This window comes from Equus caballus, chromosome 1 (assembly GCF_041296265.1).
Source record: "Equus caballus isolate H_3958 breed thoroughbred chromosome 1, TB-T2T, whole genome shotgun sequence".
Taxonomy (NCBI): Eukaryota; Metazoa; Chordata; class Mammalia; order Perissodactyla; family Equidae; genus Equus; species Equus caballus.
The window spans coordinates 128,427,564-128,453,306 of NC_091684.1; the positions used below are offsets into that span (position 1 = coordinate 128,427,564).

At 51.5% G+C, this 25,743-nt stretch overlaps 1 protein-coding gene across 5 annotated transcripts in view; it reads left to right on the top strand.

Annotated features, from left to right (window-relative positions):
* The window catches only part of RASGRF1 (Ras protein specific guanine nucleotide releasing factor 1), a 112,031-nt gene that overhangs the window by 26,562 nt on the left and 59,726 nt on the right, over window positions 1-25,743 (top strand). For all 5 annotated transcript variants that reach the window (XR_011424915.1, XR_011424916.1, XR_011424917.1 and 2 more), the window contains exons 3-6: window positions 5,662-5,809; window positions 13,957-14,049; window positions 16,198-16,451; window positions 24,767-24,846. Coding sequence is in view for 2 of the 5 variants with exons in the window: in XM_001488142.7 (XP_001488192.3) it covers window positions 5,662-5,809; window positions 13,957-14,049; window positions 16,198-16,451; window positions 24,767-24,846 (575 nt within the window). In the remaining 3 variants the exon portion in view is untranslated. The remainder of the gene's footprint in view (window positions 1-5,661; window positions 5,810-13,956; window positions 14,050-16,197; window positions 16,452-24,766; window positions 24,847-25,743) is intronic.

The window sequence follows — 25,743 nt, forward strand, 5'->3', positions numbered from 1 at the left end:
ACAGGCCACCTGCGTTCCTTGCTTTGTGGTCCCATCCATCCTCAAGCCAACAACAGCACGTTGAATCCTTCTCCAGCCCCAAATTTCTGACCTTCCCTTACATGACCAGCCAGAGAAAACTCCATGTTACAAGGCTCCTGTGATTAGGTCAGCCTCACCTTAGACAGTCTCCCTGTCTTGAGGTCAGCTGGGCCGTATAACATACCCTACTAACAGGAATAAAAACCCAGCATATTTATCATCCTGGGGATAATACAGGGCTTGCAAACCAGGGCGGGGCAGGAAAGCTTGGGGCTATCTTAGAATTCTGCCTGCCACAGAGAGAGGACAATAATTCTTTAAGCAACTCACTAAATTGAAGATTGGCTCCAAGTAGTCAATAAAATAATAATCAGCTGAGAGACAAGTCCTACCCAGCTTGCCTGGGCCTCTCGGGCCTCTCGCAGCCTGGCAAAGCATGTCCCCATCCAAGGGTACCTCTGTCTACTGCACAGTCCCCTAGAGTCTGTGAGGCTCTTTCACATGGCGTGCTGTTTGCTCCTTATGACAATCCAGTGAGGGGTCCCTGCAGCCCCATTTGACGGATGTGGACAGTGAGCCCAGTGGCACACAGAGGGTGGGCACCTGATTGGAGCTTGGGGGGCCCCAGATCCTGGCTCCCAGCTTAGCAGTCTGTGACTCCCAGGTAAGGCAGATTCAACTAGAACCCTGCCCTCCCCCGAAGAGGACCAGTCAGGCAAATTGACACCACGTACCTTTGAACAGAGACCTCTCCGAACTCCTCATCCTTCTGGAAGCCAGGGGCACCTGCCAGTTGGACATGCTGAGGGTTTCCTTCCCTTGCCAAACCCTGGGGGCTGAGTCAACTGGCTGGCCTCAGAGGAGTGTGCACCTTTCAGCCTGCAGGGAGGCACCGTGACAGTCACTGATGAGGGAAGCTGAGCCCCTTCCCTAGAATAGCCATCCTCGCCGAACTGTCCAGGCCGGCCGTGCTGGGCAGCTCCTGGGCCAGCACAGGCCACAGGGTCTTCTCTGGGGAGCCGGCCGTGCAACTAAATGGGAAACCGCAGACTATGAGCTTTATTTAATCTCAGACCTCATACATCGCAAGTGTATGTGAGTGTGCATGTGTGAGTGTGTGTGTGTGTGTGTGTGTCAAGAAAGGGACTGGCTCTCTTCCACAGCCATATTAAGTATTTTTGCATATGCCTAATTTAGCTTTTATTTACGGATACATAATAGATGCACTCTATATACAAAAATAAGCAGCTTCGTCTATGAATAGCGTGTAAAGACACAGTATACTCTCATACTGTATGTATAATATTCTGGTATTATGGGATCCCTCTGTGGTATGTGTATTTACAGCAGTGTATACAATGTAACACTGAGTGTGGCTTATCGTCTACATTTCACGGAGAAGAACTATGTGCCAAATTAGCCAGTCACGTGGGAGAGTGTAGACTTGCGTCATCAGGGACTGGAGCCTAATGCCAGCTCCAGCTTTGACACTCATTGACTTGTTTGGGGCAAGCCACTTCCCCTCTCTGGGCCTCAGTTTCCTCATTTATAAGATGAAACAATTGGCCTTTCATGATTCCTGAGTTCCCTTCTAGCTCTGAGAGTCCATGAGCGTATAAGGACAGTGCTGCACGAAGAGGTGCTCAGTAAATTTGTATTGGATGGAAGGTAGGGAGGGAGGGAAGAGAGGGAGGAAAAAGCAGCCCACATCATTCTGTAGATAAGACTCTGGCCCCTGGTCTCAGAGCACTAAAGCCAGTGCCATCACTAGGAACAGACTGATGACTTCTCTGTGTTTTCACAGCCCTGGAGTAGGGGGAGGGGCAGTGGTGTGAAACGCTCCTTCGTGCTCTCAGCTGAATTTCCTCTGCAAGTAAAGACAATTAAGCCTCTTGGGATGTTGGAAAACTTTAAAACCTGATGTTCTAGTTAAAATTTATTTTAATAAGAGAAACGCAAACTCCTCATTTTAATCAGATAGAATCGCAAACCCAAGAATTCTCTCTCAGAGCGTGTTATTTATCTTTAGAAGCAGGTAGGGGAGAAACAATTGTAGCTTTGATTTCTGGTGTTTTCCCCAGGCACATGCTCCAGGTACACTGTCCTCCCTTTGCTCCAGCTGTCCCCAGGCCCGGACTCCTGCCAAGTCTGCCAGCCTCGCCCTCCCACCTTCAGGGCACTGCTGGAGTCAGCCCCGTTCTCCGACACTGTCAGGGCCAGGCTCTCTAATCTCCTCAGGCCCACCGTGTCCTTGGTAGAGCTCCTTTTCATGTTGCAAAGCTCTTTCCCACCCATAGCCTCCTGGGGTCCTCACCTCAAACCTGGGGCTTACTTTGCCATAAGGGTCACAGGGGCTTAGATTGCTGTGTGTCACAGCTCCTGAGTCTGTGACAAAAGCCAATGTCTAACCTGGCACCCCACTGACTAGCCACATCCAGGGTACTTGGAAGGTCGTGTCAGAAGATGCCAGACTGAAAAATGTCCCCTTGACTTGGCAAGTGGGAGATAGTTGGTGATCCCAGAGAGGGACCCGGTTCTCATGGGGGCTGGGGACAAACACCAGACTGCCACCGGCAGAGGAGCAAAGGGGAGGAAAGACAAAGGGGATGGTGAGTACAGGCTGCTCTTTCAGCAAAGCTCCCTGCAAATGTGGAAAAGATGAGGTAGGAGCTAGAGGGAGAGGGAAGACAGAGGGAGGGCTTGGTTTTGTCCTAAATGGGGAGCGGCTTGAGGCTTTTTATACGGTGAGGAGAAGGAGCCGATGGAGCAGGGTGGTTGCTAATAGAGAAGAGAGAGGCAGAATGTGAAACATAGCGATCGTGAGGAGAGGTCAGGAGTGGGCCCTGGGCTTGGGCAGGGGCTGGGGATGAGAAGGGCCTTTGCCCTCTGGGAAGGAAGGGAAATTGTAATATTATAGCTAACTGGCACACATCATGTGCTCCATGTGGGGCACTGCACAACATGTGTGTCAATAATTTAATCCTCACAGCAACTCTGTGAGGTGGGGACTGTCATCACCTCCATTTTATGGGTGAACATACTGAGGCACAGAGAGGTGAAAGGACCTGTCCGAGGTCCCTCAGCTGGTGGGTGTGGGAGCTGGGGCTGAGCCCAGGCAGACTGGATCAGAGCATGGAGCCTCAGCCAGGACAGCACACACGAGGTAGGATGAGGGTGGGTGGGCTGGGGCTGGCAGGAAGTGACAGAACAGCATAATGCATAATACAGGCAGTGAAGGAGGAACAGGATCGCTACAGGGAGGGAAAGGGAGTGGTGAGGAATGAGGTTGAAGAGGGCAGGCAGCTGACAGGGACACCTGAAACGTCTCAAGGCCCCAAGGGGGTTGGAGGGCTCCTCAGCTGGAGCTCTCCCCTGCTGAGAAGGGAGATGTATGACTGACCCAGAAATGGGACTTTGCCAGGTAGGAGGGAGGAGGGGCAAAGGTGAGGAGGAAACTGAGGGTAGGGAGAGAAGGGTGGAGGGGGTGCTTCTGAGCCTATGAGTCCTATGAGGTGGTCCCAGGCTTCTGAGGTGGTCCCAGGCTTCTGAGGTAGTCCTATGAGGTGGTCCCACGCTTCTGAGGTAGTCCTGTGAGGTGGTCCGAGGCTTCTGAGGTGATCCCATGCTTCTCAAGTTGTCCTATGAGGTGGTCCTGGGCTTCTCAAGTGGTCCCAGGCTTCTCAGGTAGTCCTATGAGGTGGTCGTGGACTTCTGAGGTGGTCCTATGAGGTGGTCCCAGGCTTCTGAGGTGGTCCTATGAGGTGGTCCCAGGCTTCTGAGGTGGTCCTATGAGGTGGTCCCAGGCTTCTGAGGTGGTCCTATGAGGTGGTCATGGACTTCTGAGGTGGTCCTATGAGGTGGTCCCGGGCTTCTGAGGTGGTCCTATGAGGTGGTCCCGGGCTTCTGAGGTGGTCCTATGAGGTGGTCATGGACTTCTGAGGTGATCCTATGAGGTGGTCCCAGGCTTCTGAGGTGGTCCTATGAGGTGGTCATGGACTTCTGAGGTGGTCCTATGAGGTGGTCCCGGGCTTCTGAGGTGGTCCTATGAGGTGGTCCCGGGCTTCTGAGGTGGTCCTATGAGGTGGTCCCGGGCTTCTGAGGTGGTCCTATGAGGTGGTCATGGACTTCTGAGGTGGTCCTATGAGGTGGTCCCGGGCTTCTGAGGTGGTCCTATGAGGTGGTCCCAGGCTTCTGAGGTGGTCCTATGAGGTGGTCCTGGGCTAAAGCAACAGGGAGGAGGAAGTGGGGGTCAGGGAGAGAGAGAACCAAGGGCCGAGGGCCCCAGACCTCCTTATGACATTCCCAGAGCCCTCTAAACCTTCCCTCCAAGCTGGTGGCTGCCTTTGAAGTCTTCTGCCCAGATGGGCGCCTTCCCCTGCAATGCTGGGGTCTGCTGTCTGAGCCTCTCTGCCCTTTGAGGCTGGACTCCCTTTATGGAATCAGGTTTTTCTCCAGCTCTGACACTGTGGAATGACCCTGCTGGTGCTGTGGGGGGTCAGGGAGAGGCCCAGGCCTGGAGTGCAGGGAACAGTCCCACCTTCAGAGGCCCGTGACCTTAGTTAGGCAAGTCATTCCACCTCCCTGGCCTGGCTAGTCTTCCAAGTCCCACCTTCCCGCCCTCCCCCCAGCTGCGATGCCTTGCAAATATGAGACATGTTAATTTACACAAATGCTGGGGCTACTTCTTGTACTCTCTGCTTATTCTTTGGGGTACTTTCTGATCTGGCCCCACCTAACCATCCAGCCCCATTGCCAATTACCCCTCAACACAAGCCTTCTACCTGAGGCTGCCCGTGGATGGGAAGGCCTGACTTCCAATTCCAGGGGGAGGGGGACGGGCTATTCCAGGAAGTCTTCCCTGATTACAGGTCCTTGTTGCTGGCCCCCTCCTGAATTCTGACAGCCTGTAGCACACAATTTGGCACCCAGGTATACTCTGCAGATTCTTCAGATATCTCCCAGACAGTGAAATATTATATGCCTCTCTCTCCTCTGTTTATCCTGAGGGGCCTGACACATCCATCCATTGAGCCATCCATCCATGCAACGTGTTCAATGAGCACCGTCTAGGGCCAGACACTGTGCTTGGTCCTGGGAAGACAGGAGCAAACAGCAGAGGTGTGGCCCCTGCTCTCAGAGAATGCAGGGTCTTGTGGGCAGACGGATAAGGAACTGGACACTGCCTAATCAGTCTGGCCAGTGCTATGGTGTTAGAAGCCTGGGGTACTGTGAGAACACTCCACACAGTCTGGGGGGAGGGCAGGGAAGGCTTTGTGGAGACGGTATTTCCACTGAGACCCAGAGCTAGCCTTGGAAAGAGGATGGAGCTAACCCAAGGAAAGAAAGAGGGAGAACGCATGTTTCAGACAGAAGATCTCTCTGTGCAAAGGCCCAGGAGGAGGTGGGGGAGGGGGGAGAATAGGACCAGTTAGAGGAACCAGAGGTCCGAGTGTGAGACGAGAGTTGGAGAAGGGACCGGAGTGATCAGTAACAGCACAGCAGCCTGGTCAAGCCCCCGGGCACTGTGTCTGGGAGTCGGGACCTTCCCCTAAGTGCAGTCAGTGGGGGAGCCCCACTTCTGGTTGGATCTCTGAGGGACAAGGATGCAGGGTCTCACCCACCATGTCTGTCTGTCCACAGCTACAGGACCCTGGCCACAGAGCATGAAGCGCTGATGCAGAAGTACCTGCACCTGCTGCAGATCGTGGAGACGGAGAAGACTGTGGCCAAGCAGCTACGGCAGCAGATCGAGGACGGGGAGATCGAGATCGAGAGGCTAAAGGCGGAGGTGACTGCTGGCCAGGGGCATGGAGGAAGCTGGCCGGGGACCCAGGCCCCAGACCCAACACCTCACACCCCGGGCTCCTGCAGGATCAAGGGGGCACATGATGGCCAGGGAGACCAGCTCCCAGCTATAGCAACGCCAGCCTCCAAACTTAAAATCAGTGATGCTGGCAGAGTGGGAAGGTCCTGTTGTCAGATCTGGGTTCATATCCCACCTCTGCCACTTAACACCTGCAGCGTGGAGCAAGTCCTCCCAACCTCTCTGTGCCTCTATTTCTTATGGGCCTTTTACACTTAACTGACAAGGCTGTGAGGATTGAGTGAGACTATTTATGGGCAAGTTCCAAGTTTCTCTGCCTACGTCCACATTGCCTAAGCCTTCTACATTATCAGCCCAAGGCCCTGGGGCACAGTGTCCCTGGTACATCATTAGAGTGTGGGCTCCTAGCTTAGCTCCAGGGCGATCCCCCCTCCCTCTGCCTGCCACTGTAAGAGCTCCTACTGGGGCTTACCAGGCGTCTGGAGCCACGCTGTTACTAGGGTAAGCTTTCTAGAACTTCTACTCAAAGTGTGGTACATGAAGCAGCAGCAGCAGCCTCAGCAGGAGCTCATTAGAAATGCAGAATCTCAGGCCCCACCCCAGCCCCCCTGAATCAGAATCTGCACTTTAACAGCATCCCAGGTGATTCCCATTCACATTAAAGCTTGGGAAGCGCTGGCTTCAGGCCCCTTAGCCACCCCTCACCAGCTCTCCACCTCAGCACAGAATGATCTGATTGCCTCTCACCCCCCACCTCACCAGTGTGCTCAGAACCATCTGGCCACATCACACAAGGACTGTGGACTCTGAGCTGAGGAGACAAAAATTAAAAGGCAGCTTCCTGTAATCAGGGTCAGCTACATAATTTGCAGGGCCCAATGCAAAGTGAAAACTCAAAGCCCTGGCCAGAGTCGCGAAGTCTATCTCCCCTTCCCACGGCCCACCTCCCCATGGCAGACAGGTGACCCCCAACTTCAACCTCCAACCTCCCCTAACCTCTGTGCCATGAGGCACTTGATACCTAGATTAGGGGTGGGCAAGAAGCCCCTGGCAAGTCAGCCCCCTAATGCACCAGGCACTGTGACCCCTGCAGAGGATGGAGAGTGACGGTGGGACTGGAGTCTCCTCCAGTTGCCTCCCAGACAGAGGGTAGCAGTGGTCATGGGTCCTAGGGTGTGGGGAACGGGAGGCAGGACCACATGGGAGCCAAGTCTCCAAGCCCCTGAGGCATGCTCCACTGTGCCATCAGATGTCACTTACAAAACACATCAACTTGGAACTTCAGTTTCAACAAAAATTTCAGATTCAACACACATCCTCTAGCCCCACACCAGGCACCTTCAGATATGCTTCCTTAGTCAATCCCCACAGCCATCCTGAGAAGATCAACCACCTGTGTTTTACATGAGGAATCAGGCTCAGAGAGCTCAAGTCACCCGTCCAAGCTCACACAGCTGGAGGTGGCAGAGCCGGGACTGGAGCCCAGGTCTGCCTATCTGCTTGCCAGTCTTTCTACTCTACTCAGAGCCTCTTCCTGAACAGCTCTGGGGATAGGGGCTTGTCCCATCTCTAAACCACCTCGTTCATTCTGGGCTCACACTCCAGAGACAATCCCTGGGTTCTATACTAGCCCAACACACATCCCTGAATCCAAGTTGAGCCCCTGTAAGTGACCAGAGGTCTAGCCCCAGTACCAAGTTATTAGCTTCATGATCAAGGGTGTCCAGGTGTCATTTGTTCGTTCACTCACTCATTTACTAAATGCCTAAGACCACTTACCACTGCCTCATCCTCCTCCCCAGGCTTCTCCTCTCCAGTCAGCTGGAGCTCCAGGCTCCAGGGACAGCTCCATAGCTGTGAACTGTGCATCTCTTGGCCTTTGCACATGCTAGTGCTCCTGTTTGGAATGCCCTTGTCACCACCATACTTCCCTGCCTGGTGAAATCCTCCCAAGTTCAAATGCCTCCTCCCGGGGACTCCCACCCCAGAGTGTACTCCCTGCTCCTCCACTTCCGCACCCTCATCATGCCACCTCAGAGCCAGCTACCGCCCCACCCCATCCCCCCACCCCCCACCCCCCGATGTGGCGGGGACTCCATGGGGGCAGAGCTGTGTCCTTTATCACTCTCTCCCTTAGGCCTGGCTCACAGTAACTCCTCAGAAAGGGCTTGGTGTTTGAATGGACGTGAGGCTCTGTGGTAGGCACTAGAGAGGTGGAAGTTTCTGCCCTTAGGGTCTGATTGTGGTAGAGTGATTGGTGCTATAATAGAGCTTTCTGTATGATCCCAAGTCAGAAAGTGAGTCATTTTATGGCCAAAGTGAGTGTAGGTTCATGTTGCATGTAGCCTTAAAAGCTTCCGGGTGTGTAGGCCAGAGAAGGGGTGGGTGCAAAGGGCAGAGCCCCCTCTGGTGCTGGGGAGCACAAAGCAGGTCAGTTGTGAGTGAGCACGTGCATGCCTGTGTGTGCGCACACAGGCATTGTCAGAGTGGCAGCAGAAGCCCATTCGGTGGGAATTTGGAGCAATGCTTCCAGTTGAACGCGTTAGCCTCCAGGGCAAGAGATTTTTTTAAAGACTTTGAAAGAAAGACCACTTCGGTAAGGCTTTCTGGCGGTAGGCTTTCTCGCTCGCTCGCTCTCTAGCTCTCTCTCACACACACACACACCCTGCAGGGCAGAGGGCACCAGTTTGCTCTGGATGGCTCCAGGAAAGTGGAAACAGAGCCCATTTCCCAGGAAGTAGGCCATCAGGGAGCAGGAGGCACTGAGAAGCCAAGTAAGTGACAAGTGACCCCAGTGACAAAGACAGCGGGTCTTAGAACGTCAGAGCTGGGAGTGATCTGAAGACACTGAGGTCCATAGAAGAGGAAGGGACTTACCCGAGGTCACTCCAGGATCCCTGGAGTCCAGGCTCAAACGGATGTCCTGGCTCCAGATCTTTGGCCTGTGCCTGCCCTGCAACTTACTCCTTCCCGCTGAGGAGACAGGCCTGATAAGGGGTGCCTGTCAGGGAATGACTGTGTCTCCTGGATGATCCCAGGCTCTCAGGGTCCACCTTTCCTCTGATAGCCAAATAAAATTCCTCAGGCCTCGTCCCACATATCCCTGAGGATTTACAGGGGGCTTACCTTCTCCTGGCCACCTCTCGCTTCCAAATTCTGCCCTCCTGACTTCCCACATCACTTCCCACAACAGCTGTCTCTACTCAGTCCTTACTGCTCTTTGTCTCCTGGGTGGTCACTACATGTATCTGTCAGGATGAGCTAGATTATGCTGCAATGACAAACCAGCCCCAAACCTTAATGGCTTAAAACAACAAAGATTGCTTTCTCACTCACACTGTGTGTCCAGTGTGGGTTCTGCTCCGCAACATTCTCAGTCAGAGTCAGGGATGCAGGCTGGTGGGGCTCCTGCCATCAGGAAATTCACCAGTCCCATGGCAGAGAAGGAACGTGGTAAATGATGCCTGACATCTCTGCTCACATTGCATTGGGCAATCAAGTCACATGACCACACCCAACTTCAGGGGACTGGGAAGTATGATCCTGCCCTGTCCACGGAGGAGGACCAGAGTATCCGGGAAAGCCCTGACTACCCAACTGAGGCTCCTCTTTCAGCCCCCAAGCCCCTGGCACAGGCTGTTGTATGTAACAGACTTCCCAAAAGGTCTGCGTATAATACAGCAGGGCTTCCACTACTGAAGTAGGAAACAGCTTAGAACTGAGTAGAAGATGTCCCTGTCCTTGTATCTCTCAGCCTCTCCTGCTAAAGGATTTCTCACTGACCTCCTCTGCTCACATTGTCCTCTCTCCGTGCACTCCCACATGCCATTTTGTTGGTGGTGGTGTCGTTCATAATCTCTTTACTACCAAGACATCAAGTTATGGCCCTGCATCCAGGGTTGTGCTGGAGCTGGCTCATACCAGCCTGCAAGGGCCAATTGTTAAGTTTTCAAGAATTTTACAAGCTAGTTACTCAACCTTTGGTAGCTTACAGTGGGCCAAGGTAGGAATGTTTACACCATGGAAGTTGGCAATTGCTTCTAGTCAGTTTTTCTTTCAGGGAGCTGGTCATTAAGCATTTACCAATATACCGTTGTCTGCATGTTTTTTCAGGATGAGCTACATAATTTGCAGGGCCCAGTGCAAAATGCGAATGCAGGGCCCTTAAGAATTTCAAGGCAGCAACAGCAGAACCTTAAACCAAGTATCGGTCCCTTCTGGGGCCTGGGGCTCTGCACAGGTCATAGATCTAGGAGGCCAGCCCTGCTTCCACTCCCTCTATGCTCCCCAACCCTGTAGCCCCCGCTTCTAGCCATCTCTCCCTAGGGGTAACAGGAGATCACATCCAAAGTCTGCACAAAACTTGATTAAGCAAAACTATCCACCTCTGTCTTAGTCTCTTCTCTCCCCTCTAAACCACCCTATCAGGCCTCATCTTTCGTAACCAGAAAGCTCCAAGGTCCACCTCAAACACAGGGAGCCTGTCCCCTTGAGAAGAATCCTCCCCTCCTCTAGAATGCTCACTTGGCACCATTTCATTCTTTTAATAACTGTGTTTCTCCCAGTTATGATTGGGAGTAATTTGGAGAGCTCAGTCAGGTCCTAAAGGCAGGATACGAGTTTAGAGATAGTCGTAATATTTTACTGGTTTGGAAGCACTCAGAATCCTGGAAGGCTGACTCTGGAAGAAACTCCAGAGATCTTTAATTCAGGGTTTAAAATAAAAATTTAGCCACGGAATCAGTTTTGCAAACCAACTTTGACATGGAGCCCACTCCGTAAAATAGGCCAATGAGGAGATTGCTCTGGGGGCAGTAGGAGAGTGCAGCCCTGACCCCTCCCCACGCAGCCCCTCCCCAGGGCCCACCCTCCACGCTATCAGTCCGGCTTCTCATCTTTCCTCCTGCCATCCCCACTCCTGCTGCCCTGCACTCAACACCCTATGATACTCTGTGCTTTTGTTCTCACCATCCTCTCTGCTCCAATTCCCTCCATTCCATAGCCCACCTGTTGGGCTCCTATTTGTCCTTCAAAACCTCTTCTGGGTAGCCCTTGCCACTTCCGTGGTGAGACCCTCCCACTGCAGTAGGTGCACACCTCTGTTCTAGCCTTGCCTTGTTGGATTATAAGTTACCTCTGTGGGTGTCTGACTGGAAGCTCCTCCAGAGCAAGGGATCTAACTTATCCACCTCCAGCTGCATCTCACCAGTGCCCAGCATGGTGCCCACCACAGAGACCCCATCAGGACATGCTGACAGGGTTAGCACAAATGGAGACAGGGATGGGCACCTCTTGGGCTTGGAAGAAGCCAGACGGAATCAAGAAGGAAGGAGAAAGAACTGAGTTGTACAGCAGCTGTTAGAAAAGCAGGAAATACAGAGATCTTTCTCAAAACCTTGGCTGCTAGCAAAAAGAAAAAGACCTGGATTAATTCCGTCATCAGTTAGTGCACTAGCTAAATGCATTCTGGATTAAAGACACTATCTCCAGAGAGGGAAGTTGGGTGGGGCAGGAGCCAAGGCACAGTGCTTCAAAGGAGTGTGGCAAAGGAGGGTTTGCTTCTGATTCACCAAGAAAACCAGACTGCAGGGTGCCCAGTGGGCAGGGACCAGTCAAGACACCTGCAGAGAGCCGGGTTGGGCAGCCAGAGCTGGACTCTAGCTGGCGAGTTGGGCCATGAGCCAAAGTCCCACCTTTCCATGGCCATCGTTGACAAGGGTCAACTGAGCAGGCCCGGGACATCAACCAAGCCAACCAGGGTCCAAAGCAAATCCCTCTCCAGAAAGAACGTGCCAGGATTAGAGAAAGGCTGCCTCTGTGAGCTCATGGGGACTGGGGCTCCTGCCGCCATCCTGACACTGGATGCTAGCAGGGATGGGCCAGGGCCCAAGACTTCTCTAGGGACTTCCAGCTCACAACTCTCCAGAGCTTTGCTCGCCCAACCTGATCCTTAAATAAAGACTCCACGGCTGTAGGTGTTGCCTGCATGGAGCAGAGCGCCTGACCTAATTGCATCTCATTTTTGCCCTGGTCCCTGCTGAGTAGATGTCCTGGAGTGCCTCTCTCTGAGAAGAGTGCCATGAGTTTTAAATACAGACTGCTTATGCACATGCACGCACGCACACACACACACACACATCGCCATCCTAAAGAGGAAAGGGCACCACGTGCAAATCCCAGAAGTGGCAAAGAAAGCACGCTGGCGCGGAGGTGATAACATCAGGTCAGAGGGGAGGGTGTTGACTGGGCATCCTCGTTTCTGAGCTCTGCAAGAGCCTGCGTGTGCGTGTGTCCCTCAGCCCTTTAGAGTACAGATCAAAGAATCGGGCTTTGTTTCAATGTGCAAATTTCTCAGAGAATCAACAGAAAAAAAAGGCAGAGGGGAAGCCCATGTCAGCACTAAATATTTCTCCATTAGATATTTTAGGCCGCTCTTCAAGCATAGGCTGGGGTAATTTTAGCAACCCAGGAGTGGAGAACGGGTAACTGTTCCATTTTGCTTTCAAAGTGCCCCATTCGCTCAATTGTGAGGGCCCATTGATTCTGTGGTTCAGCAAGTGGCCTTGAGGGGACAAAGCCACATGCTCTGAAGAGGCAGCAGTGCTGGCTCTAGGGCCCATTTACAGATTCGCCTGAGCTACTATCTTTAGACGTGCGGGGCTTAGTGACTGCAATGTGCTCCTGTGGTTGATGTTTCTGTGGCTGCTGTGCTCTGATTCCTTTTTAGTTCACTTATTTATGTAGCCAACAAATACGCGTGGAGTGCCCAGCCCCATGCTAGGCACCAAGAGCATGTTAGTGAAGGAGACAGCTACAGTCCTGCCCGCAAAGCTCCCAGCAAAGATGGGAGAGGGGGTAAGCAATGCCAGCATCTCAACAGGAAAGTCCGCAGCACCGCGGAAGCCCTGAGAAAGGGCACCCAGCAAAGAATCGCAGCCAGGGTAGGGGGCCAAGGAGCCCTGCCCCAGAGGATGCACGACCGGCCTGTCCACCAGAGGCCTCCAGCCACAGTGCAACTTAAGGCCCCCTTCTCTTGGGCACCACCTTTTGGGTTTGTTCTTGCTGCTGTGCTGGCCTCTCTGATCCCCAAATCAGTCAAATGGAGACTTTTGTTAGGGCAGCTCAAATGTTCGTTCGAAGGGCTGTCCCTTTTCTTTAGGCCGGCAGTTTCCAGGTTATGCCCCAAAGTGGGCTCTCGGTCGGAGAAGTGCTTCAGGGCTCCCCAGGAAGGGGCAACCAAGTCAGCAGGCCTTCGCCTCAACCACCTGGTTCATACTGGGGTTCCAGAACGGTTTTGTTTGAAAAAATAAGGAGACTATCCAAGTGTCCATCAACGGATGAGTGGATAAGCAAAGTGTAGTGTGCACCTACAACAGACTATTGTTCAGCCTTAAAAGGAAGGAAATGCTGACACAGGCTACGACGTCAAAGAACCTTGAGGACAGTATGCTAATAAAATAAGCCAGTCACAAAACGATAAAAATTGTGTGATTCTACTTAGATGAGGTCCCTGGAGTAGTCAAGTTCCTAGAGACAGGAAGTAGAAGGGTGGTTGCCAGGGGCTGGGGGAGGAGGAATGACGAGTTATCGTTCAGTGGGCACAGAGTTTCAGTTTGGGATGACGAAAGAGTTCTGGAGACGGATGGTGGTGATGGTTGCATGACAGTGTGAATGTCCTTCATGCCGCTCAACTGTACACTTAAAACTGGTTAAAATGGTAAATTTTATGTTACGTCTATTTTACTGCAATGAAAGTCCAAAAATAAAGGGACTGATGGTTTGGGGAGTAGGGAGAAGGATCACAGGTTTAGGCCAAAGCTCGCAGATTACAGATGGGGTGCCTGCACCCCAGAGAGCGGAAGGGCCTTGCACAAGGTCACTCAGGGTGAGAGCCCAGCTGCCCGGAACCCATGTGGATGGTTACCTGTCCAGTGCTGTCTCACAGTGTCTGGAGCATGTCTGGCTCAACGATCTCGCCCAGAGCAAGGGACTTGAGCTGCGGTATCACTGGTCTTCAGGGAGGAAGGGGCAGGGGGCTTGCTCACCACGCTGTGGGGAGGCCTCCACCAGCCAGTGCCCCTCTTGGCAGCTGACCTATGTTTCTATTGCAGATCGCATCCCTGCTCAAGGACAATGAGCGCATCCAGTCCACCCAGACTGTCACGCCCAATGACGAAGACAGTGACATCAAGAAAATTAAGAAGGTCTGTACCGTCTCTCTAGGCTGGCAAAACCACCCCAGCCCTCTTTAGGGAGCCTTCTGGCACAGCCCAGGGTCAGCAGTATCCACCCACTGTCACACTGCCCCCAGGGCACACCACCCCCACCTCAGCTCCAGAGACAGAAACAACAGCCCCTCACCCCTGATCAGAACCTTGTCAAGCCATTTCTTCTGGTTGCCCCTGTGAGGTATGGTCGTTCCGCCCCATTTTATAGAATAGAAAACTGAGACTCCAAGAGGTGAGGAATCCTACTTGTTGAGAGCATCAAAGGACCCCAATGCCATCCAGACCAGAAACTGCAGACTGGCATCCCACAGGCCAAGTTCAGCCTACTAGCATGCTTGGGGTTTTCAGCTCACCTGGTGTTCTTTGTTTTTTTTATTTTTTTGTTGCCAGTGCTTTAAAAGCTAAACATTTCACACAAAAATCTGGATTTCTGGTTTCTCAAAGATAGAAATAGCTAGCATTCATGAATCCCTTTCTGTGTGCCGGACACTATTCCAGGAGCTTTACGCAGATTAATTCATTCCTAACTAAAAACCTTCTGAGGTTTTATTATTATCTGCATTTCACATATGGGGAAGCTGAGGCACAGAAAGGCAAAGTGACTTGCCCAGGTCACACAGCTAAGTATTTGCAGAGTGACATTTAAACCCTGACCTCCAGGGTACAGAGCCCACATCCTCAGTCACTGGGACACACTGCCTCCTGGAAAAGCAGGAGGTCCCGCAGCCCCAGGCCCACCTCCCACACGCTTGGCTCCAGGCAAGGAGGTGCTGCCCCATTAGTCCCTACCCAGCCAGCTTCATGCATCTCTAGGACCTGCCAGGCCCCCACAGGCATTGGGATTTGCCACCAGGTCTGAACCAAGCCCCCCAGGCAGGGGTGCCCTGGCCTGCCTTCTCTGCTGTGGCGCCACTGGGCTTCCCAGCCCATTTTGAGAAGCCATTCTGGTTGGAACATTTTGTTAAAGACCAGCTGAAATCCACGTCCCTCCCTCTATTTTCACCCTCCTGGAGCCTCAGAGCAAGCCCCTCCCTCATCAAGAAAGCCCTCCCACCTTCAAAGAAAGCTGTTTGGGGCTCACATCAGGCCTCTCCTCTCCAGGACCACACCCTACCCAGTGAGTCTGCACCCACGTGGCTGCACCTGCCATTCATGGCCAGTGCCCCTTTCAGCTGATAGTATTTTGACGAACACCTCTGCCTGATCCCTTAGCAGGTGGCTCGTGGATCCTCAGTCCTTGCACCCCAGGACCACCCAATGCCCTTGCTCTGGGTGCCCTGGGTCCCTCCCTGTGCAGACCCTGAACTTGCACACAGCTCAGAGGCAGAAATGGCAGGGAGCTGGATGGTGCCTTGACTGGAAGCCTGTGCAAGAATTCTGTGTCTGTGTGAATCAAGGCCCTTTCCCAAGTTCTTGCCAAAACGAGGCCACTCCAAGCAGCTGGACTCTTAAGACAATCAAGTCAAGTGTCAGTGTTCATTTCCCCGCAAAGGCAGGAGGCGAGGGTCCAGGCAGGTGCTGGTCCTCAGAAGCTCTGATGAGGCCCAAGCACGAGATTAACTAATTTGCCATGTTCTGTTCAATTTGAAATCACCCGCTATCCAGACGAGCTGTAATTGAAACTTCTGGGCTTTCAGGCTCGTCATTAGGTAAGATGCGGTGTGAGCCAAGCCCATCACAGCCTGGCCACCCTCTATGCCCGTGCCACCTCCCGTTATGGAGACTTGGGGCCACACTTTTCCTCCTTCAGAGAATGCTTCTAAAGCAAACTTGAGGATCTTGTTAAAATGCAGAGGTCTGGGGCAAGTCTAGGAAATCTGCATTTCTAGCAAGCTCTTGGGAGAGGCTGATGCTACCAGTCCATGTGCCACACTTTGAGCCCAGCTGTCATCTCATTAGCCCCATTGTGCAGATGGGAAAATTGGCTCAGAGGTTCCCGTTGACTTCCCTGGCACCATGCAGGTAGGCAACCAGGCATGGTCCTTGTCTGAGCTCTTTTCCCTACACGCCGGGCACGGGGGATGACAAAGCCTTGGTCCCTGCCCTTGGGGCACTCACAGCCTGGGAGGACGAGAGAAGCCAAACTATGTAATGGGAGCCTCTCCCGCCCGTCTCGGTGCCCAGGTGCAGAGCTTCCTGCGGGGCTGGCTGTGCCGGCGCAAGTGGAAGACCATCATCCAGGACTACATCCGGTCGCCCCACGCAGACAGCATGCGAAAGAGGAACCAGGTGGTGTTCAGCATGCTGGAGGCCGAGGCCGAATACGTGCAGCAGCTGCACATCCTTGTCAACAACTTCCTGCGCCCGCTGCGCATGGCTGCCAGCTCCAAGAAGCCTCCTATCACTCACGATGATGTCAGCAGCATCTTCCTGAACAGGTGAGCACCCCAAAGGTTGGCCCCACCTGGAGTGCTTGACCGAGGCGGGGAGAAGGAGACTAACCGGCACAGAGCCGAGTTTCAACATGAGCCGTCATAGTTCCCACCGAGTGCTGATGAGGAAACTGAGGCCCAGACAGGAAGGAAGTTGCCCAAGGTCACATGGCTAGAAGCCACAGCCTCAACAATTGTGGGGTCTGGGGCAGGAGTACGAACAGAGGCCCCCATAGCATATGTCTAAAGTTGCGGTTCTCAACGGGGGCAGTCTTCCCCCCCAGGGGACATTTGGCAAAGTTTGGAGACATTGTTAATTGTCAAACTTGGCTGGGGCGGTCGGGGAGGGGCAGGTTTGCTACTGGCATCTAGTGGGTAGAGGCCAGGGATGCTGCTAAACATCCTACAGTGCACAAGGCAGCCCCACAACAAAGAAATATTCCACCCAAGTGTCAGTAGTGCCAAGGTTGAGAAATCCTAGTTTAAATGATAACTCTTAAGTTATGAATCAAGCCAGAGAAAGCTAACCAAGTTCCGTTCTTCTACCTGGACACCGGCATGATGACCTGGAGCCCAGGTTCAAAGTTAGACTTTTCAGGCTCCTTCGAATTCTGCTCTGTACCACACTCTCCACGTACCTTAGGAAAGCAGTTCCTTTTTATAAGGCGACCCTGGTCGTTAATAGGGTTTCCTGTACCTCAGAAAGCTAAGCTGACTACTGCTCTTCTACTGTCAACCTCTTTTGAAAAGGATTTTCTTAGGAAAGGGTTTAAATAAATGAGCTTTTTGGTGGTAATAAAATTGAGAGAACTAGATAAAAGTGGCAAACATATGTACAAAGTGCTATTTACAAATGATTCTCACTGAAGAATTAAGGTAGATCATTGTGTGCTCCTAGCTGTTCATTCAGCTGCGTTTCTGTTAAAATGTTCGTCAGCCAGTCATTTCGCTAATTGCAAGCGGCCCTCATCCAGGCTCCCTGTGTGGGTGTCAGGATCCAGGGTCACCTTCCCTGTGCCCTGCTTTCCTTTCTCCCTGCCAGTGTGGAGTGGCGAGTTGGAGGGGCCTGCGGGACACCTGTGGGGAGATGGGAGAGCCAGCACATGAGGGTCAGATATGGGTCTGATGCCCACGTGAGAAATCGGGCTACAGAGGCTGAAAGTCATTAGGGTGGGACAGGGCTGACCCTGTGGATTGGATCAGGCACCAGAGTCGGCGGACAGGGCTGGGAGAGGAGAGAGAGAGGCGGGCAGAAGGAGGTCTCATAAGATCTTCAAGAAACTTGGACTCACGAGCCTTACAAGGTTGCTTTTTAACATACGTGTCTGAACTCAATTTTTAAACATTAAGTGAGTGCTTTTATTCACCAGCTAAAACAAAGAAAACAGATAGTATCTTTTTGTGAAATCAGGTAACGTTTATTCCAAAAACGACAATTGGGTCTTTTTTTTTTTTTTTTGAGGAAGATTAACCCTGAGCTAACATCCGCTGCCAATCCTCCTCTTTTTTGCTGAGGAAGACTGGCCCTGAGCTAACATCCATGCCCATCTTCCTCTATTTTATGTGTGGGACTCCTGCCACAACATGGCTTGCCAAGCGGTGCCATGTCCACACCCAGGATCCAAACCAGTGAACCCCAGGCCACCGAAGCAGAACATGTGAACTGAACTGCTACGCTGCCAGGCTGGCCCCTACAATTGGGTCTTTTAGACTTAGCGACCTGAAATTTGGCTGAAAAGTGGGAGGAACTTGTTCCTTCCTGAGTAAAGCCTGGACAGCTCAGCTGGATTCACAGACCTTCAGACACGAGCGCAGGGTGCTGGGCCCCGCCCCGAGTTCCTCTGTCTGTGGGTCTGGGTGGAGCCTGGGGAACTGCATTTCCAGCACATGTGTAGGTGCTGTGGCTGTGCTCGAGCTGCAGGCGACTGCCTGTGTCGGGGGTTCCAGCCACTAACCTCAGAAATCCTTCAGGAGACGTCGTCACAGTTCTGTGTTGTTTGTGTATTTTAGTCCACAATTACAAGCTTTTGGTGACCGCTTATCATAATCACTGAGAGATACAGGTGTCCTTTTGTATTTATTTAATCTTCCCATAATTTTGTTATACTTCATTGATCTTTAATGGGATCCTTTTAGCCTGGAATCTTTAGTTAAGAGTTTCGTGCCAGCTCACAGCATTTGTTCAAAAGTTGTTTGAAAATATCGCACTTTTATATTTTTATCTTTTAACAGTTGCACGGATCAGGTCAGATGACTTTGAGGCTGAACAGGAGGGAGGGAAGTCTCCTCTACTGGTGCCCTGCCAGGCCCCTGCCAGGCCGGTTTCCCCTTTTCCACCATGGGCCCAAGGTTGACTCTTGCCCATCTTAGTGGTCTCACTGAGCCTGGTCAAAATAGCGGCAGCCTGATCAATTCTTAAGGCCTCCAGAATGTGGACTCTGGCGGTCATCAGAAACAGCTGACCCAGGAATGGTCCCTGCCTCTTACACTTGTCGGAAGATCAAATGAGAGTGTTCATGTCAAGCATCTAGCACAGAGGCCAGCCTATCCCAAGTGCTCAGGAGGAGTTAGACATTATTATAACAGCACAGCTCCACAATGAGGCACCCTGTGGGAAATCGAATGCAAATCTAATGTGGAGTGAACACTTCCCAACTCATCCTATGAGACCAGCGTGACTCTAATATCAACAACAAAGACCTTATGAGACAAGAATACAGACCCAAACCTCTCATGATCATAGATACAAATATTATCAAATTGAATCCAGAAATATAGTAAAAGGATAATACATCATGACAAAGTGGAATTTATCCCAGGAATGCAAGGCTGGTTCAACATTGAAAATCAATGTATTTTACTGTGTTTTCTTATTATATTAAGAAAAACCAATGCTCATCTCAGTGGATGCAAATCTGATGCAGCTGCCCTCTCCTCCTCTGCCCTCGCTGCTGTTCTCAAACAGGGGCAGGCTACAGTTCTTTCCTCCCCCTGGGGCCCGGGATGGGCATGGAAAGAGCTAGAAAATGACCGCCCTGTGAGCATTCTCACCTCACTATATGGTCTGCTGGGTACAGCATAAGCTTCACTATCTTAGCCTCTATGCTTTTTTGTGAGCATGAAGAACAGCTGAAGGTATTTTTTCCGTTAACCTTATAACAACCGCTCCCAGCACTTTGCAGAATTGAACGTTTTAGATCATACTCAGTACATTAAGCTGGTGCTTTGTGGGACCTGCTTTGTGCGAGGCTCTCTGTAAGCGCTTGACATGCGTGGTTTCCATTCCTCAGAGATGCCCCATGAGGCTAGACCTCAGAGAGGTTGGGGGATGTGTTCAAGGGCACACGGCAAGTTTGGGTGGGCTGCAATTTTTACCCAGTTCTGTTTCATGTTAAGACCTCTTCTTCCCCGGATGCCCTGTTAAATAATGGGCTGGAATCCTCTCCACTGACCCCTATCCTCCTTAACCCTGCTCCCAGCTCCCAGAGTGTGGCTCATCATAGTGCGGGGCACGGCATGCACTCTCTCTCACTCCTGCACGGTTAGAGAACTTTCCCTTGTGTGCAAGCCCAGCCTTCCCACTCACTGCATAAGCGCTATGGAGGCGGGAGCCAGGCCACGAAGCTCCCAGGTCTCCCTACCTCCACCCACAGCACAGAGGGCTGTGGATCACAAGCAGGGGCAGAGGCTGCCAGCCACTTCTTAGAAGGCATTCTCACACATACCTTTCCCCTGCGTTTGCTTTTAGGCTGACGTGTACAGCCACATTAGAAATCTGATGCTAATTTGGTGATTTCATTTGCTGGACCTCATTAAAAGAGGTCCTTGGGAAGAGAGAGGCCTCTCTCCCGTTTGGCAGATTCGTGGAGGATGTTGCAGAGCTGGGGAGGGGGTTAATTGTGTGCTTCTCCAATAGGGCGAAGAAAGATCTTTGAACTAAACATCTGTAACAGGCTTTGTTTAGCCGAAACAATAAGCTTATAGACTTGTGCTATTTCCCTTTAATAAAAACCATACCCAGCAATGTGTGCCAGGAAACACAGGCATTGTCCATGACGAGAGGCATCTCACCCGAGTGGCAGACGGTTTGTGTCTTGATGACTGCTCTGACTGATTGGCAGTGACTGCGGGAGCCCTGGGTTGAGAAGGATGGTGAGACTCGGTGGGGGAGCATGCGGTGATCAATTTGTCACGTCTGCATGCTAGGGAGTGAGGAGAGGAAGGCGCTTGAACTCATGATGAGTAACTGGCAGTGTGCGATGGGCAGGGGTGGGGCAGGAGTGTAGAGGCCTGGTTCTGCCCTATCTACCTTGGATTGGCCTTGGGCAAGTCACACCCCTTTCTGGGCTCAGGGAAGGAACCAGGCAAAATGAGCACTTCCCCAGTGTGTCTGCAGACAGGTCTCTTCCTCTCCCTGGAACACTCTTCCCACCCTACTCTCCTTCCAACAGCTATGTCCTACCCTTTCTTCACAGCTTTCCTTGGATGTCGTGTCCCTGACAACCCCCATGTCCCTTGCCACCACTGGTTCCTGTTGCCTGCTTGTGTGCTCCCAGGGCCCCTGTGCTGCCCCTGTGTAGCATTCATCACACTTTCATAATGACTTCTTTTGTGTCTGGGTCCCCCACTGGACTCTAAGCTTGCTGTAAGTAGGGATAGGGCCATAGAATACAGCTGCACCAGCTGTGCACTGCACAGGTCAGGGAGACGACTCACATAGACTAGGGATCAGCAGATTTTTTCTGTAAATGACCAGGTAGTAAATATTTTAGACTTTGTGGGCCATACGGTCTCTGCTGAAACTAAACAGTCATAGACAATCCACAAACACGTGTGTATGGCTAGGTTCCAATGAATCCTTACTTATGGACGCTAAAATATGTATGTTCACATATCATGAAATATTCTTTAGATTTTTTTAAACTATTTAAAAATGTAGAAATCTTTCTAAGCTTGCAGGTTGTACAAAACAGGGAGTGGGCCAGCATGCTGCATGGAAAGATTTCATATCATAAAAATGCCATTTTCACTCCAAATGCTCTATAAATTTAATATAATTTCAAGCAAAGTACAGCCTAGCAAAATGATTTTAAAGTTCAACTGAAGGAATAAATACATATAAATAGGTAATTATGTTCTGAAAAAAAGCAATGAAAGAAACTGTCCCTACTTTAATTAAAATATATTAGAAAGGTTATAAATATCTTTACGAGGTAGTGAAAACAGCCTGAGAGCAGTGCCAGAATAGACCGATAGAGCACCAAAGTAAAATCGAAAGTCCAGAAACAGACTGAATAATGTGGAGAATTTAGCAAGAATAAAAAGGCAGCCTAGCAAAGTAGTGGAAACGGTCGGTGTACTTGGTAAGTGGAATTGAGCAATTGGCTAACCGAACTGGGGAAAGATTACTTTCTTTTATTCACATCTTACACCAAAGAAAACTCTAGTTGGGTGTTTATGTGTAAAAATGAAACAGTAAAATAAAGTATAGGTGAGTGTGTATGCCGTGATCTCCGGGCAGGGAAGGCGGGCAGGGCATGGCACACTGTGCGAGGCAAGACGACAGCTTCAGGAAAGCGAGCACATGGCCCACAGGCCAGCCAAGCAAAAATGTCTGCAGTGTATGTGTTAGATTAAATGCTTCATATAGAGAGTTATTTAAAATTAACAAGAGAGAATAGTAAATGGACAGGACTAGGCAAGTCCCAAAAGAAGAAATTCAAATGGCTAATACATAGGAAAAATGTATAGCCAACACACTAACAATCATGTTTTTAGAAGCAAATCAAATCAAAATGAGAATTTTTTTTCTTATTAGAAGAGTAACAATGGTACCATTGTTACTTTCTAAGTAGTAGAGTTACAGGTGAAATCCCCACAGTTTATACTTTAAAAATGGAGGCTTCGTCAACTATATTTTTATAGTCCTGGCTTATGATGTTCCTAATATGTTACTCTACAAGTCCGTGCAGTATTGGAATTTAAGAAGGTTTGTTTCCTCCCTGAGTAGTTGTCTGATGGAACTGCCTGGGAATGGCTTCCCTGAGTCTAGCTGTGACAGTGCTCAGGGTTACCCAGAGCCTCCTGGCCCGCTCAAGAACCCTTGAAAGTCCCCCAACCTCCATACTGCCCCAGGTCAGACATTCTTCCCTCTATGCACTCTCATGTGCCCCTGGGTTGCTCTCTTGCTTTTGAACTTTTCAAGGGGTCTTCACATGTAGACTACCAAAGTTCTTCAAATTGGTACTTGTTTATCCATTCAACAAACTAGTTCAGGGGCCACAGACTGGCAGAAACCAGCCTTGTCAAGAGTCATTCTGCAGGGGGACTTGCTGCCTGCAAAATGAAAATGACTTCAGCCATCAGGCAGGGCCCCTAGTCCAGAAATACATGTGTCGCCACACCTGGAGGGGCCCGTCCTCTTGGGACTTTAGGGAGACGACAGAAAATTCACCATAATGATAGGACCCACGCTCTGGAATGAGAACTCAGACAGTTTCTTCTACTTAGGTTTTTTTAAGTTCCCACTGGTTTCAGTCTTTATGGGTTTTCCTTCCCTTTTGTACATCCTACGGTTGTGAGGCAGTGCCAGGCTTTGCTCTTCAGCCTAGAGTGTTGTGTCTGTTCTCTCCCTCTCCCCCACTTCTCCCCTCCCCTCCACCTCCCCCGCCACGCGCTCTCTTTCTCGCTCTCTCAACTATCCCATCTTTTCTCTCTCATGCCGTCTTCTCCACCCCACCCGTTTTCTCTGCAGAGTGCAGGTGTGCAGGACATTTCGAATCCTTTTGGGGTTCCCAGAGCCCCTTGCCTCTGAGGGCCTCCTCTGTACATGAGGCTCTGTGCTCTGTGGCCCACAGGCCTCACAGCTCAGGGTCCACTCTGTGCCCACTCAGCACCTTCCAACCCTTCCCCTTGTTGTACCGAGAGAGGCAAACCCCAGGGTGGGGGTTTGCTGTCAGGGCACAAACTGCTGGGAGAGGGAACAAGCACCCAATGGCAGCTCCCCAAGGCGGGAAACACCAGGCACCTCAAACAGCCAAACGAAGAGGTGGGACAACACAGAGGACAGGGAGCAGACAGCGCGCTGCGGAGGGTGTAACCAAAGAGGGGCCTTTGATGTGGCGGAAAAAGACAGAGACCATTCCAGGGAGAGGAGAGACAGGCTCCGAGGCTGGGGCAGCCCCTGACTCCTGGGAGATTCACTCTTCCTCTTGGGCCTCAGTTTTCCTATCCATAAATGGGGTGCACGACAGAGTCCATTTGGCTTCCCCTGTCTGGTTCAAGCCTCAGACATGTTGGGGAGACCCCCAGATCTCCAGGGAGGTAGGAGGTGGGGGTGATGAGCAGGAGGAGGGGAGGGGGCTGCGGGAGGTAGCTGGAGTCTCTCTCACAGCTCGTCCAGGGCCAGGAGACTTGGCTGTGCCTGGGCGGGCTGCCTGGGGAGCTGTGGGTGGGGAAGGGGCTGCTGGTAGGGGAGCCAAGGCAAATGAGGCTGCTTGGGGTGCTCTAAGGCCCATCAGCCAGCCTGTGCTAAGCTGCCAATGAGAAGGCATGGTCCCTAGGGCACTCTAGGTGGTGGCAAAGCAGGCACTTGCTGGCTTGGAGACTCTGGGATTTTTGCTTTTCTAACTTTTCCCCAGAAAGGAGGTGGTTGAGACCTAGCACTTGCTGAGCATCTTCTGTGTACTGAGCACATGAGTAGTCCCGTTACTTGTAGGGGTTACCTCATTTCATCTTCATATTTTACACAGAAGGACCTGTGGTTCAGAGATGTTAGGCATCTTGCTCAAAGTCACACAACTGGGTAGGGGCTTAAGGCGGAATTGAGCCCCACTCTGTGTGGGTCTCAAGCCCTGGCTCTTTTCATATCCTCGGTAGCTTTTACTCCATGTTCTCCAGAGCCCTGGGTCCCTGCAAGAGCTCTCAGGGGCACCCCAGCAGGTGGGGACCTGAGGGGGCATGGGCAGCTGCCCTTCTCTCCCAGCTTCGTGGGTGTGCAGCCTGGTGCTCAGAAGAGCCCAGGCTTGGTTTAACACTCTGCTGTCACCATCTCAAAATTCTTAATCATTTTTTAACAAGGACCACTCATATTCCTTCTGCACTGGGTCCCGCAGATTGTATAGTCCATCCCGCTGATGGGTGTTCACATAAGGTCTCACTGGGGAGAGGCATTTGCTCCTAGAGTCCCACGGGCAGTAGCAGCCCCTCCCGGCAGTAGCGCTCTCCTCTGGGCCCCTCAGCTTGCTGGACTTGGGGACGGGGGCCCTCGAGAGGGGCAGAAGTACACTTGGCTGGAGCTTACTCTGGGCGTTCTCTTTCAGCGAGACCATCATGTTTTTGCACCAGATCTTTTACCAAGGCCTGAAGGCTCGCATCTCCAGCTGGCCCACACTGGTCCTGGGTGAGTAGCCAGCCCTCGCAGAGGTCCCCAGCCCCTCCTGCCCCCCGCCACCAGATGTCCCTCTCCAGGGCCCACCCCTCCCTGCTGGTGGCACTTTCTGCCCTCAGAGCATAATGGAGTGGTCCCTTAAAAACCCAGACTCCCTCAGAGGGAGCAGAAATGGAAAGACAAGTTGGCAAAAGCTATATTTCTAGTAGGAAGCGATATATATTTTAGTTTCTTATCCACTTTTCCCTTTTAAAAATAATATATACATACCCATTTCAGAAAATTTGAAAACCCAGAAAAGTAGAAAACATTTAAAAATATCAACTATAGTTCTGCTTCCTAAAGATAACCACTATAAATGCTTTGGTGTGTTTTCTTCCAATTTTTTTCTATGTGTAGATCTTGGGGTTTTTTTCCCATTTTACATAATTGCAAACATACTGAATATAGAACTTGAATCTTGCTGTGGGTTTTTTAAATTAACATTATAGCATAAGTGTTTTCTCATGTGGAAAGCCTGCTCCCTGATAGCTGCGTATTGCTGCAATACGCCGTGAACGTGCCATGCTCTGTGCAGCAGTCTCCATCACTGGCTCTCAAAGTTGTTCCAACTTTTTGTTATGAGATATAGCCATCTCTCATGTGAAGGTTTCTCCTTGTTAGAGAGTATTTCCTTCAGGTCGGTTTCCAAAAGTAGAAGACAGAAATAATCGGCAGGACAGTGTTGAGGTCCCGCTCCACGCATGGCCTCGCTGCTGCGCTGGCCGTGCCGTACCTTCTGCAGTGCGCCTCGCCCGCGCTGGCTGTTACCTTGTTTTGTCACTTTCTTAATTTACTAGGTAAAGCTGAGCACTGGTGTCACCTCCACTGTGGAGACAAGGGAACAGGCTGAGGGAGGTGAAGCATGGC